The sequence below is a fragment of the Lactuca saligna genome, chromosome 1 (genome assembly GCF_052625555.1).
Source record: "Lactuca saligna cultivar CGN05327 chromosome 1, ASM5262555v1, whole genome shotgun sequence".
NCBI lineage: Eukaryota > Viridiplantae > Streptophyta > Magnoliopsida > Asterales > Asteraceae > Lactuca > Lactuca saligna.
Window position 1 is genome coordinate 19,276,846 of NC_136417.1, and position 12,616 is coordinate 19,289,461.

Here is a 12,616-nt window from a genome sequence, read left to right on the forward strand (position 1 = left end):
TTGTTATGGCAATGGGTTGACGTTTAGTAGAAACACTTGTGGTGACATTTATAATTGTAAATAGTAGCTAGGAACACCACCTACAAGCATTTGATTTTAAGAGTAAATTTCTGGATCGATTTGTAGCTGGTAAGATGATGGTGATGACGGATCGTAACCGAATTGTGCATATGGGTTTGAAAGATTTGGGTTGGAAGAGTTGGGAACGTTTCATTGTTGGAAAACATTTTGAAAGTAAAATGTTTTTATATTGTGTAAATTTAATGGTAAAAATGTATGTATATATAGTGGTTATATGGTAAATAATAATAATAATAATAATAAACTGAAATATGCTCCAACGGACAAAAGCCAACAGCTATATGCCCTCCAACGGTCCAATTTTTGAACAGCAGATGGTTGCCTACAGCATAATGTCGTTGGCAAAAATTCCATCGGGGGCGGTATTTACCGCCGGCAAACTCGTCCACATCGACTTGCCATCCGCAAAATTTTCACAACACCATTCTAATAGATTGATTTGATTCACTCAAATAACAATTTCATAGAAATATATGAAAAATATCTTAAACTCTAACCTTACACACTAACATATACACCCCATGTCAAAGTGTAGAGTCTCCTCACATCCTGATATTCTCCTTGACATGAAGAGGTGTGATGTTTATGTATTGGCTTATTGGTGTGATGCTGATGTACTGGCTTATTGGTGTGGCCTTACCCACAGTGTACCACACATTTCTTCTTCTTTCTCCTCCCCTCTCCTATGGTGGAGAGAGCTTATGATGATGTTTTTTGAAAATTGAAATATTTTTAAAGGCTTAAGAAAAATAAGAAAAAAATGATCTTTATCTTTATTATAATTTTATATTTTTAAATAAAAATATATAATAAAAAATTAGTACTGTTCAGTTGCCACTTTGCCCCCTCTAAACCCCATATAATTATATATTATAGACTAATATGATCATTTGTGAAATAAACTTCTTAAATCATTGGATTCCATAAATAGTAGAGTTCCTAATGATATACGAAGATGTCACAGCAATACTAATAATTACGATAATTTCTTCGACGATGAGGACTCAAATATTTCTTGACCTTGGTAAATTTTGCATCAATGACCAAATTGAATTCTTCCGCAATTATAACTCATATGTATTAGGTTTTGGACACAAGATGTCAGCACCTCTAAAACTATTTACCTTTCTAGAAACTCGGGAAAAAAAAATATTCACAATGCGATAAGGGTGGCCGATATAGAACTTTGACGGAAATATCATTACCGTTAATATTTTAAATAGAACAGGAAATAATAAAATGGAAAATCCACAAGTCTTCATCATTTTACACATAATGACAAGGAAGTCAATGACGTTTCTCCATTTCTGACTTCCTATAAAACTGAAATCAAAATCAGCCGATAAAGCATACAATGACAAGTCAACAACTTCATATTAAACCATGGATTTAGCTTTTCTATTTGTCTCCTTCCTACTCATTCCAACTTCCTACCTATTCACATGCTTTATCCGTCGCAAGTTCTCCAACCTTCCACCCACCGTCTTCCCGTCGCTCCCCATAATCGGCCACCTCTACCTTCTGAAACCACCACTCTACAGAAACTTCGCGAAAATCTCCGCCAAATATGGCCCTATTGTCTGCCTCCAGTTGGGCTTCCGACGTGTCGTGGTTATCTCCTCACCTTCCCTCGTCGAAGAATGTTTCACCAAGAATGACGTCATCCTCGCCAACCGCCCTAAGATGCTATTTGGCAAAATCATCGGCGTCAATTACACTAGTTTTGCCTGGGCGCCCTATGGTGACAACTGGCGCAACCTCCGTCGCATTGCAGCCGTCGAGATCCTATCCATCCATCGTCTCAACGAGTTTCACGACGTACGAGTAGGAGAAGGAAGGTCGCTGATCCGTAAGCTGATGTCTAGTTCTTATCCGGTGACTATGAAGCTGGTTTTCTATGAGCTGACTTTGAATGTGATGATGAGGATGATTGCCGGGAAGAGGTACTTCGGTGGTGATAATCCCGAGTTGGAGGAAGAAGGGAACCGATTCAGGGAAATGCTAAAGGAAACGTTTATACTCGCCGGAACTTCAAACGTCGGCGATTACCTGCCTATTTTAAGTTGGATGGGAGTGAAGGGACTTGAGAAGAGGTTAATAGCGTTACAGGAGAAAAGGGATGTTTTCTTTCAAGGATTAATCGAGGAAGTTCGAAGATCAAAAGGGAACGAAACGGGAAATAAGCGGAAGACGATGATGGAAGTTTTGTTATCCCTACAAGAATCCGATCCCGAGTACTACACTGATTCCATGATCCGAAACTTTGTGCTGGTAATATAATCTGATAATCATCGTTTCTTATTTCTTGATTTTCTAAAAGTCTCTGATTATTATCGTTTCCATGATCAGGCTTTATTAGCAGCTGGGAGTGATACTTCGGCTGGAACCATGGAATGGACCATGTCACTTCTACTAAACCACCCGGAAGTTCTACAAAAGGCACAGAACGAGATCGATCAAGTTGTCGGAAAAGATCGTCTTGTTGATGAATCAGACATATCAAATCTACCTTACCTTCGTTGTATCATAAACGAGACTCTTCGACTGAAACCTGCAGGACCTTTACTAGTTCCACACGAGGCATCAGAAGATTGTATGATCGGAGGGTATAACATCCCCGGAGGGACGATGGTGCTGGTGAATCAATGGGCGATACATCATGACCCGAAAGTGTGGGCCGACCCTGAAACGTTCAACCCGGAAAGGTTTGAAGGTGTGGAAGGGACAAGAGATGGGTTTAAGCTGCTGCCGTTTGGGTATGGAAGGCGGAGTTGTCCGGGGGAAGGGTTGGCTGTTCGTGTTGTTGGGATGACTTTGGGGACGATGATTCAGTGCTTTGATTGGAAAAGGATTAGTGAAGAAATGGTGGATATGAGTGAAGGCTCCGGGATTACATTGCCCAAGGCTCTTCCATTGGTGGCCAAATGCAAACCGCGTCTAGAGATGGAGAATCTACTGTCGCAGCTGTGATTCAATCGATTTATTCCCCAAATTCTATATAAATATTTAGGGACGGTAAAAGTCTTTTTTTGGAAAAATCACAAAAAATCGGGTTTTTCTGATTTTTTTTTTAAAATGGACAAATTACACGAATGGTCCCTATGATTTGGGGTGATTTGCGCGTTTGGTCCCTAACTTATTTTTCTAACTCGGATCGTCCCTACTGTTTGTTTTTGTTTCCCGGTTGGTCCCTATCTAACCTAAAAGACTATTATGCCCTCGTTAATTTTTTTAATAAAATTTATTATGTTTTATTTATTTATATTATTAAATAAACAAAACCTAACGTTATCCCACCCACAACCCTCATCTTTCACCTTTTTCATCTCCTTCTCGTTTTCCACTTCATGTATCTCTGTATCTCTTCCCCTTGCAAATCCAGATCGATGATGCTTTCTTGTTCTTTCCAATGGCCGACGACCATCTGTTATCACCACTCCTCTGTCGTCGTTGCTACAACCTACAAAAGGGACACCGGCCGCCGCTACTACAGACCGGAAAAGAGACCCTAGCGATCTTTCATATCCTTTCCACTAGATCATCAACGACATGCAGGTCCATCTTTGTCGACACTCCCACTGCCGCCCAATGCTCGACATCTTCACCCCTCAACCTCTGTTCCAAATTCAGACCATCCTTTCTCTCTCAAATAACATCGATACCAAAACCCCAAAAAAACAATCTGAAAAATCAAACTGCACAATCACCAATTCAAGGATTTGTCATCTAAAATCAGAGATTCAAGGTAACAATATCCTTTTCTTCCAAACTTCGGTCGACTCTCCCTCACTGCTAGCATCAGGTTTTTTTCTTGAAAATTTCTATGGTCACTGGCATTGATTTACCATCTAAAACTGATTCTCAGGGGAGATTGGGATAAGAGTTGTAGATCCAAGAGATCAGGACTGAGTTGCACATCCATGAAATCGGGTTAGATTTCATGGAAATTTCATATATTGGGAATGGATTTGATTCAGGTTTTTTATTACATTTATCAAGAAGAAAACCAAAATTTCTGATTTCGTTGATGATGGTTTCACGAGCTTCATCAGATTTGATTACAGAGGTTTAAGATTTGGTTGTATCTTTGATTAAATTGTATTTGATTTGATTTGATTGTATTTGGTGGCGGTTTACCCGAAGAAGACGTAGTTGTCGAATGGAAATTATCGAGCAAAAAGTAATCACATGGAAGAAGCGCATGAGGGGTGATTTTGGTAAAGGAATAAACAGGATGGGATCATTAGATATTAATAATTATATAAGTAATTATGTAAAATAAATAAATTATAAAAAAAATCAGTAAGGGCAAAATAGTCTTTTAATGTTAGAAAGGGACCGCGCGGGAAACAAAAACAAACAGTAGGGACAGTTCGAGTTAGAAAAATAAGTTAGGGATCAAGCGCGCAAATTACCCAAACCACAGGGACCATTCGTGTAATTTGTCCTTTTAAAATTTATTTTTACTTGTATTTAAATCCAAAAGTAGTTTAGTAGATTATAAAAATATGATATAATTTGCTTCAATTATAATTCATTATAAAAAAAAAATTATGTATCAATTATATATTTACAAAGGAAATATTTTTTTTTTCATTAATTTTTTTCTTTCATAACATTCATTTAAAATTTTCATGATTTTTCATTTTTTTTCTAATAATGATTATAAATTTGTTTATAAAATTAAATAAATATCAAATTTAAAGTATAATCATATATAAACTAATTTTAATATTAAAATAATATATTTTTTTCTACTTCTAAACTTATGTTTTTTCAACTTTTAACATATTATACTTAATTTATTAGGTCTAATATGTTGTTGAATGTAAACCATTATCATTTTAAAGCTATAACTTTTGAACAATTTGTATAAAATACTTAAATTGTTAATTTAAATATAACCTTACAGGATGAACTTAAATATAAATTTTAGTTCAACGTAAACAACCAAAAGAATATTTTGTAAATTAGTTAAAATTTATAAATTATAGTTTTTTTCTAATAATTATTATAAGTTGGTTAATAAGGTTAAATAAGTATCAAACCTAAAGTATAATCATAAATAAACTAAATTTCAATATTAAAGCGTGATCATAAATAAACTAAATTTCAATATTAAAATAATATTTTTTCTACTTAATTTATTAGATATAATATGTTGTTGTATAAACCATTATCATATTAAAGCTACAACTTTTGAATAATTTTGATAAAATACTTAAATTGTTAATTTAAACATAACATTTCAGGGTCAACTTTAGTATAAATTTCAGTTCCACTTAAAATACCCAAATAATATGTTGTGAATAATTAAAAGTGATAAATTATAGTGTTAAAAACAAAAATTAAATTGTAATATCAGTTTAACTAAAATATATCTTAAAGATATTTTTATAATCGTTAAAAGATTTCAAATAAGTAACTTAAAATAACTTACAATAATAATAGTTAAAAATATTTCTATATAAATGATTATATTGTTAACTTTAAAATAAAAAAAAAATGTTTGATGTTTTAAATAATTACAATAATAGAAATTAAAACGTTAAACAAATAAAATTTTATAAATTAATTAACAATAACAACAACTATAAATAACAGTAAACCATATATTATATTTAATTTTAATTATAAGTAACCCGCAGGTAGAGGTCATTCAAAAGATTGAGATTATACAGTTTTAATAGATGTATATATTATCATATAATTCAGCATAATCAATATATTATATCAACTTAGTATACAAATTATTATATCAAATTTAACAAGAACATTACTATTATATTTAAAAAAAAAAACATATTTTTGTAAAGATTTCAACTATATAGATGCTTCTGCACAACGCACGGACATTCGCTTAGTACAATATAATTCTCGTGGCAGCCTATAACAGTACTCATTTGGAGCCGGCTTCAGTTTGGAGCTGCACAAATTTTACCCCTCCTCACCACTATTGTCTTATATGTTCAAAATCACTCTGCCATGACCTTTTTACAAACACGATTTAGGGTATTTTTAGTTATTGCCATAAATTGCACAATTTGTTTGTTCGAAACAACATTTCCTCCCATATGTGTAGCTAATTGGATTCTTGACAGGTGGTTTTCTACTTGTGTTGCTGAATACCGAGGTAACCTCTTTTATCGATTTCTTTTTCCTTTTATTTCACTTCCCTAGACATTTGTAGTTGTTTGTAATATATTTTATGTAATTATGCTTATTGAACTGTTATATTTTTTAAGTAGGTAGTGGCATTTGGTGATTGTGGATTGAATTATAACACAACTCATTTCTGCCGGCTGAATTTTCAAAAGAGAAATGAATGGTCTGATGTTCAAGAAATAAAAGTTTGATGGTTCATGGTTTTTTGAAATAAAACGTCAATGCGGGCTATGGGTTATGCGATTTTCTATAAGGAGAAATGAATGTTCTGATTGTTGAAGAAATTACGTTCTTATGTTGTCCACTCTATTCAATTGTAGAGCTATAGATATTAGATAAGTGTCATGCCGCCCAAAGTTATTAAACGGCATTTTAAGTCACTTTCTCAAGGACGTGGTCACGAAGAGTGCATAGTAGACTTTATCACATAATATAATTTATTACATATATTGTCACTATCATCTCTAAATTTCATTTACTTTTCTTTTTGTATTACAATAGAAAAAAATTAAAGTTAAATTAAACAAATTAATAATAACAAACATTATTATGAACAAGGAAGCTACATTATTTAAAAACAAATGGTTTCTTTACTTGATTAATCCCACATCTCTTTTTAATTTTGGTTTTTTTCCTTGTAGGATTTCTCATGATTTCTATTTTGTGATTTCAGATAATTACCGAATTTTAGTAGAACTCACTTGTATAGTATGTGTAAAGAGGATGGAAACATGTATTATTTTACCCACAATTGTCATAAAGGTTGTTTTTTCTATGAGTATTGCATTTTACACATTAAGTGTCAATGATGAATCTTAGGACAACATCCGAGATTCTTAGAGATATTTAAATTTAATGTATTTTGGAATTTTGGATGGGACCACGTCGTGGTGAAGGCATCCCGCAACGTGGGGATGGTCAATGTATCGTGTATTTTAAATGACCGCCACAGCGTGGCGGCTATTTAATGAGAAACCCTATTATCTGCGGTTTGCGCCCTTATTTAAAGAAATGTGATGGCTAGGGTTGCTCACCCTCAGCATCCATCACACTCTCTCGGCCTCCAAGCTTGAGCTGAAGACATGCACTGGACATTCATGTCTATAATGCAATGATTTTTATGGTCCATTGGATGAGAGAATGCCATCTAGGAAGTTTGAATGGTTGGTTTTATGGATTTAGAGCTTATTGAATTAAGCCGATCTGAATAGTCCCCACAGCATGACGAATGGGTCACCACGACGTAGCGGATGGCTATCTTGTGTCTATTGTAACATCCATAAAATTTAAACTTTTCGAAACAACCCATTTATTAAAGAGGTGTTTACAGAACCGTTGTTTCCAAAGCCTTTATTTAAAACCGGAACCATTTACACATAGTTTTCAAAACAACAACGTTATCAGAGTATCCAAGAAACCATAAGTTCCAAAAACACGACGATGTGTATGGTCATGCTTTCACCTTGCCACGATCTACTGAAGTACCTGAAACCATAAACCAAAACTGTAAGCACAAATCTTAGTGAGTTTACCCCAAAGTACCAACACACAAATAATAGCACATATACAAAATAACAACATGCAATGGGTCCAGAGCTAACATACTGGATTACCCTTGAGCCCACATCATAAGTTTGGCTTGCCTCCTGGGCCCACAGCTTATGTATGGATTGCTCCCCGACCCTTAGTACGAGTCTGACATGCCCTACCTGACCCTCAACTCGTATCTAGAATGCCTATGAGCCCTCAGTATGAGTCTGGCATGTCCTACCTAACCCTCAACTCATATCTAGAATGCTCCAGGATCTTGGCTACAACATGAAGCAGTACAACCTCAAGCCAACATAATATGCCAACACATAACAAACATATACAAATAATCGTGCAGACAGGATTACAGGTAGTCCTACCGATCTACCAGACTAGCATATCAAGACTAGAATGCATAACTATATCATACTCAACATATCAGCAATATCAGGTTATCAAACCAATGGGCCGACCTTGGTGCCTTCGACCCGAAAGTATAGAGAAGAATACTCACTTTGCAATATCGATCACACAGACGATCCCTAGTTGTTGGCTGCCAGATCCTGATTCGCCACATCAAGACAACACCCCATCAATAGTTGATTCCATAAATAACTTCTAACTGCAAATTCATTATCACATATGCGCTAACAGATACCAAAATGGTACTCCATCAACATCTAGTCGCTAACTCATACTACGAGTCCAATTCTGGGTAAAAGACCTTTTTACCCTTCCTCAATCTTGGCCCAATTATGGCCCAATTTTCCAAATTGGGCTTCATTCCTTTCATGGATTTCACTCAGGAAGATCCAACGAGTCAAAAGCCCAAAACATAAAATCCTAGATGGCCCAATACAAACCAACCAGAATCTTGATCCAAAAAGGCTAAAATTACTTAAAGGCCCACACTTGGCCCAATTTTCCAAATTAGGTCCAACTCCTTATTGGGTCTTATCCAAGGTCCGATCCTCTAATTATCCCAAAATACACTTATCCAGATAGTCCATTTGGACCTAAGTATCAAAGCCCAACAGATGGCCCAATACCCAAAGCACAAAGTCTAAACCCATACAGAAGGCGTACGCAGGGGGGTACCCTTTCAGTACGTTGGGCGTACTTTGCCTCACATTGACCACCATCGGGATGATTGACTTGGTACATGGGGCATACGCTGCCCTACGTGGGGTGTACCCTCGCAGATCTATTTTCCTTCTTAAGTGCTTAATGCCTTAAGCACTTAAGCTCAAACTTCAGATCCATGGCTCAAAAGCACTAAAGAACCATAAAGTCTAAAACTTTAAGACTCTGGGCGTCCAAAAGTGGCTTAATGGATGGTCTTAATCTATTAAGACCTCCTATTAGCAACATGAAGCTAAACCAGCCAAATGGACCTCATTTTTATTACTTAGAAGCCTTCCTAGCGTCTGAAAGGACAACTCAAAACATCCAAACAAAGCATGCATAATAATGGGACTTTTGGGACTATAAGAACACCAAAAAGATACCAAAATAAGATCTAAAAAATCCAAGCATAAAGGTAGAAGCTTTTTACCTCCTGAAGCTTCCCAAAAAGATGATAATCCCATATCTACAAGCTTGTTTCCTTCCTTGACTCCTTTGATGCACTAACTTCTCCTTCAACCATACAAGAAACACACTCTTAACTCATATACACACATACACTAGAGGAGTTAGGGTTTGCCAAAAATGATCCCAGAACATGGAAGCAGAAAAGATAGGGGAAAAAGGGCCATAATGATACTTAAATACTCCACAAACCCTAAAAGATAGGGTTTCACCTAGATACTAGTACATCCAGCGTACGTATATATACGCCCATCATACTAGGGCATGCCCTGGTATGCTTAGCATACTCACATGTACGCCCAACGTACTACTTATGCTCTAAAATTACGATTTTACCACCAGGGCTTCCCATGGCCACTCCTTTCCAATATAGGGACTAAAAATGACATAATTACAACCCAATGGATGAATTTGAATTTACTTGAAAGATGGGGTGTTGCATATGTTTGTCCTGTAGTCCCCACGACATGGCTAGAGGCTAGCCACGATGTGGCGACTAACTGAGTTGACTTTTGACCAAGATTTTGACCAAGTTTGACATAGGGGTATTTTGGTTATTTTGAGTTGTAGTTTGAGACTATGTCATTTTTTGTTGTAAAAGTGATTTGTAGATTTAGCAGTTGGAGCTGTGATATGTTCAGTTATCCTTTTCAGATTGTGAGGTAAGTTTTCCTCACTGTACTTGTGGGTCAGAGGCATCAATGTCGGCCTACTGGATTTTGTATCCTGGTATATTGGATTGAGGTTATGTTGGGTATATGATAGATTGGTAGATCCATATGATTACTTGAGTATGAGTTAGATTGGAAGATCTGTATGATTACCTGTGCACTTATTATTGATTGTTATTGGATATGGCGGTATGTTATGATTTGTTGGGTTGAGGAGGTCTTGCTTTGTGCTGAAGGCCAAGATACACGAGGTGGTCTGGATAGACTAAAGGCCTGCAAGGCGGTCCAATTAGGCTGAAGGCCTGGAGAGCGGTCCATATAGGTTGTAAGCCATGCGAGGGTGTCCAGTCAACTTGAAAGCTCATATATGTATGTTGTTATATGTTTTGGTTGTGTGTGGTACTTTGGGGGAACTTACTAAGCTTTGGCTTACAATTTAAGTTTTATGTTTCAGGTACTTCAAATGATCGTAGGAAAGCAAAGGCGTGATCGTGAATATCCTTCTGATTTTATGATATTGATTCTGGATTATTATCTTTGGAAACTATGTTTTATAAGCAATTGTAGTTTTCGGTTTGGTTTGAAAAATGAAAATTTTACTTTGATTTCTGGGATGTTACACTTAGAATTCCAGGTCTTGAATCTGAGTCCGATATTGGCAGTCTTGAGTGTGACATCGATGTCGACCCTAAGAAACAACACAATCAGTCAGTCGTTCACCAGGAACAAGTTTTGGGAGAACACTCTAACGGTTAAGTTAGATATCGATCGAATATGTGTTTGGTGATAATTCGTAAGTAGGAACTAATATTACGTACCTATGATGTCTCCCTTCGGTCGATATTTATTGTTGTTTTTTTGGGAAACATTCTTCTTATTTGGACTGGACTGCCCCCGTTTTTTCGTCATTAATGCTTCCTCCAAGGAAGGTAAAAAGGTTTGTACTTAGGAAGAGTTAGCAATCACTTTTGACATAATGGGTAGACTTTTACAATTTCTAATGGTTGTTTACAGACTATTTATTGGAAATATCGAGGTTTCTTCTATCTAAGTCTTCCCAGTTAATATTTACGATCGATCTTCCATTTTGTTGTTTTGGCTTCTCGCTCTCTGGTTCAACATACTACTTGCATGGGAACATGTTGTTGGATTAGGTGTCTAAGCCCATAACTATAATTGGTATGTACTTGACCCGATAGTAGCATGATCCTTTTGGGTTTCCTTCACCAAAGCAACTTGACTGAATGAATTATGGAGAAAGAGGTTAATTATGATTTATTAATATATTATATGAATAATATATTAAAAGATAAATCATGTTATTTAATTGATATTGGTCAAGAATTAATTTTGTGGTTACAATAGATTAATTAAATTTAGGGGACCGATATTATAATTATAAGATAGTTGCAAAATGGGCTAAGGATCTCTTAGATAAGAAATGGAAGAAATCTTATGGATAGCTCATAAGGATTTCGTCCAAAGATTAGGTTCTGGAAGGATCATATGGGCTTCTTAGGGGTTAAGCAACCAGATTAGGTATTTGACCGAAACCTTAATTCTTCAGCTATATAGGGAACCCTTTGGGCACCTAAAAGTGGCTACCGGAAACCCTAGAAGGATCTTAGAGCCGATTTTAAGCCCTCCTCTCCCTCTCTCTCTTTCTCTCTCTCTCTCTCTCTTATATTCTCCAACTTGCTTCTTGGTGTTTGTGATCGATTAGTGGTATTACACTTATGATACTAAAGCTCTCAAAGGTTAAAGATCAACCTACAATTGAAAGGTAACATCCTAACTTTGTTTTAGTTATGATTTTTGATTTTTGTATACTAGACCTAGGGTATATAAGCTTTGGATGATGATTGCATGTACAATTAGAAAAACTAGATCCAAAGCTTTAGGGTTTGCATGTGCACCATAGGATTGTTGTTATGCTCAAAACCCATCACAAGTTTGGCCTATCTGGTCGGTATGTTTGAGGTTTGACTCAGTCAAGTTGTGAGGAGTTATATAACCGAACTGGTATATAACTCATTAAGTCCCCCTGATGTACACAAAAGTAGCCACATGTTTTAAATTTATAACCTAACTAACTTAACTAAATTATGCACCTATAGGCAGCGTGCCTAGTTGGATTATAGAATAGTGTCGAACATAAGGAACGGAATTTAATTAATTAATCTAACTACTTCTAATTAAACTAAGAAACAAACTTAAAGTGGGGGGGGGGGGGGGTTATTGATTTTTCAAGATCAGAAGAGCTTAAATCAAATTACTATCAACTAAACAAAGATAACAAATTAACTTCAACATTTAAAGAGTACTTCTGCTTAGATCCGATTTCACCTCTCCCATAGTTGATTTCTAGTGGATAGAATATATTAATTACCAATTCGTTAACAAGATATTATGATCAAATATCTAGACTTATCAACTTATGAATTACCATGTAATGATTAAGCACAAGTTAAACACCAAATCTATAATGAGCACAATTGGACTATGAATTATAGTAGTTACTTTCATATGATCAAGTTAAGCAACCAAACACAAATTAAGATTAATTATGCTATCTAACA

At 35.6% G+C, this 12,616-nt stretch overlaps 1 protein-coding gene and 1 long non-coding RNA gene across 2 annotated transcripts; both read left to right on the forward strand.

The window, feature by feature from the left end:
• Nucleotides 1-1,440: 1,440 nt before the first annotated feature.
• LOC145026262 (cytochrome P450 81Q32-like) lies at nt 1,441-4,541 on the forward strand. Its single transcript, XM_078976828.1, has 2 exons — nt 1,441-2,352; nt 2,431-4,541. The coding sequence occupies exons 1-2, from the start codon at nt 1,465-1,467 to the stop codon at nt 3,049-3,051; spliced, it is 1,509 nt and encodes a 502-aa protein (XP_078832954.1). The 5' UTR covers nt 1,441-1,464; the 3' UTR covers nt 3,052-4,541.
• A 1,246-nt stretch (nt 4,542-5,787) lies between these two features.
• LOC145048479 (uncharacterized) lies at nt 5,788-6,701 on the forward strand. Its single transcript, XR_013682884.1, has 2 exons — nt 5,788-6,214; nt 6,330-6,701. It is a non-coding gene; the product is annotated as an uncharacterized LOC145048479 (long non-coding RNA).
• The last annotated feature ends 5,915 nt before the right edge of the window (nt 6,702-12,616 follow it).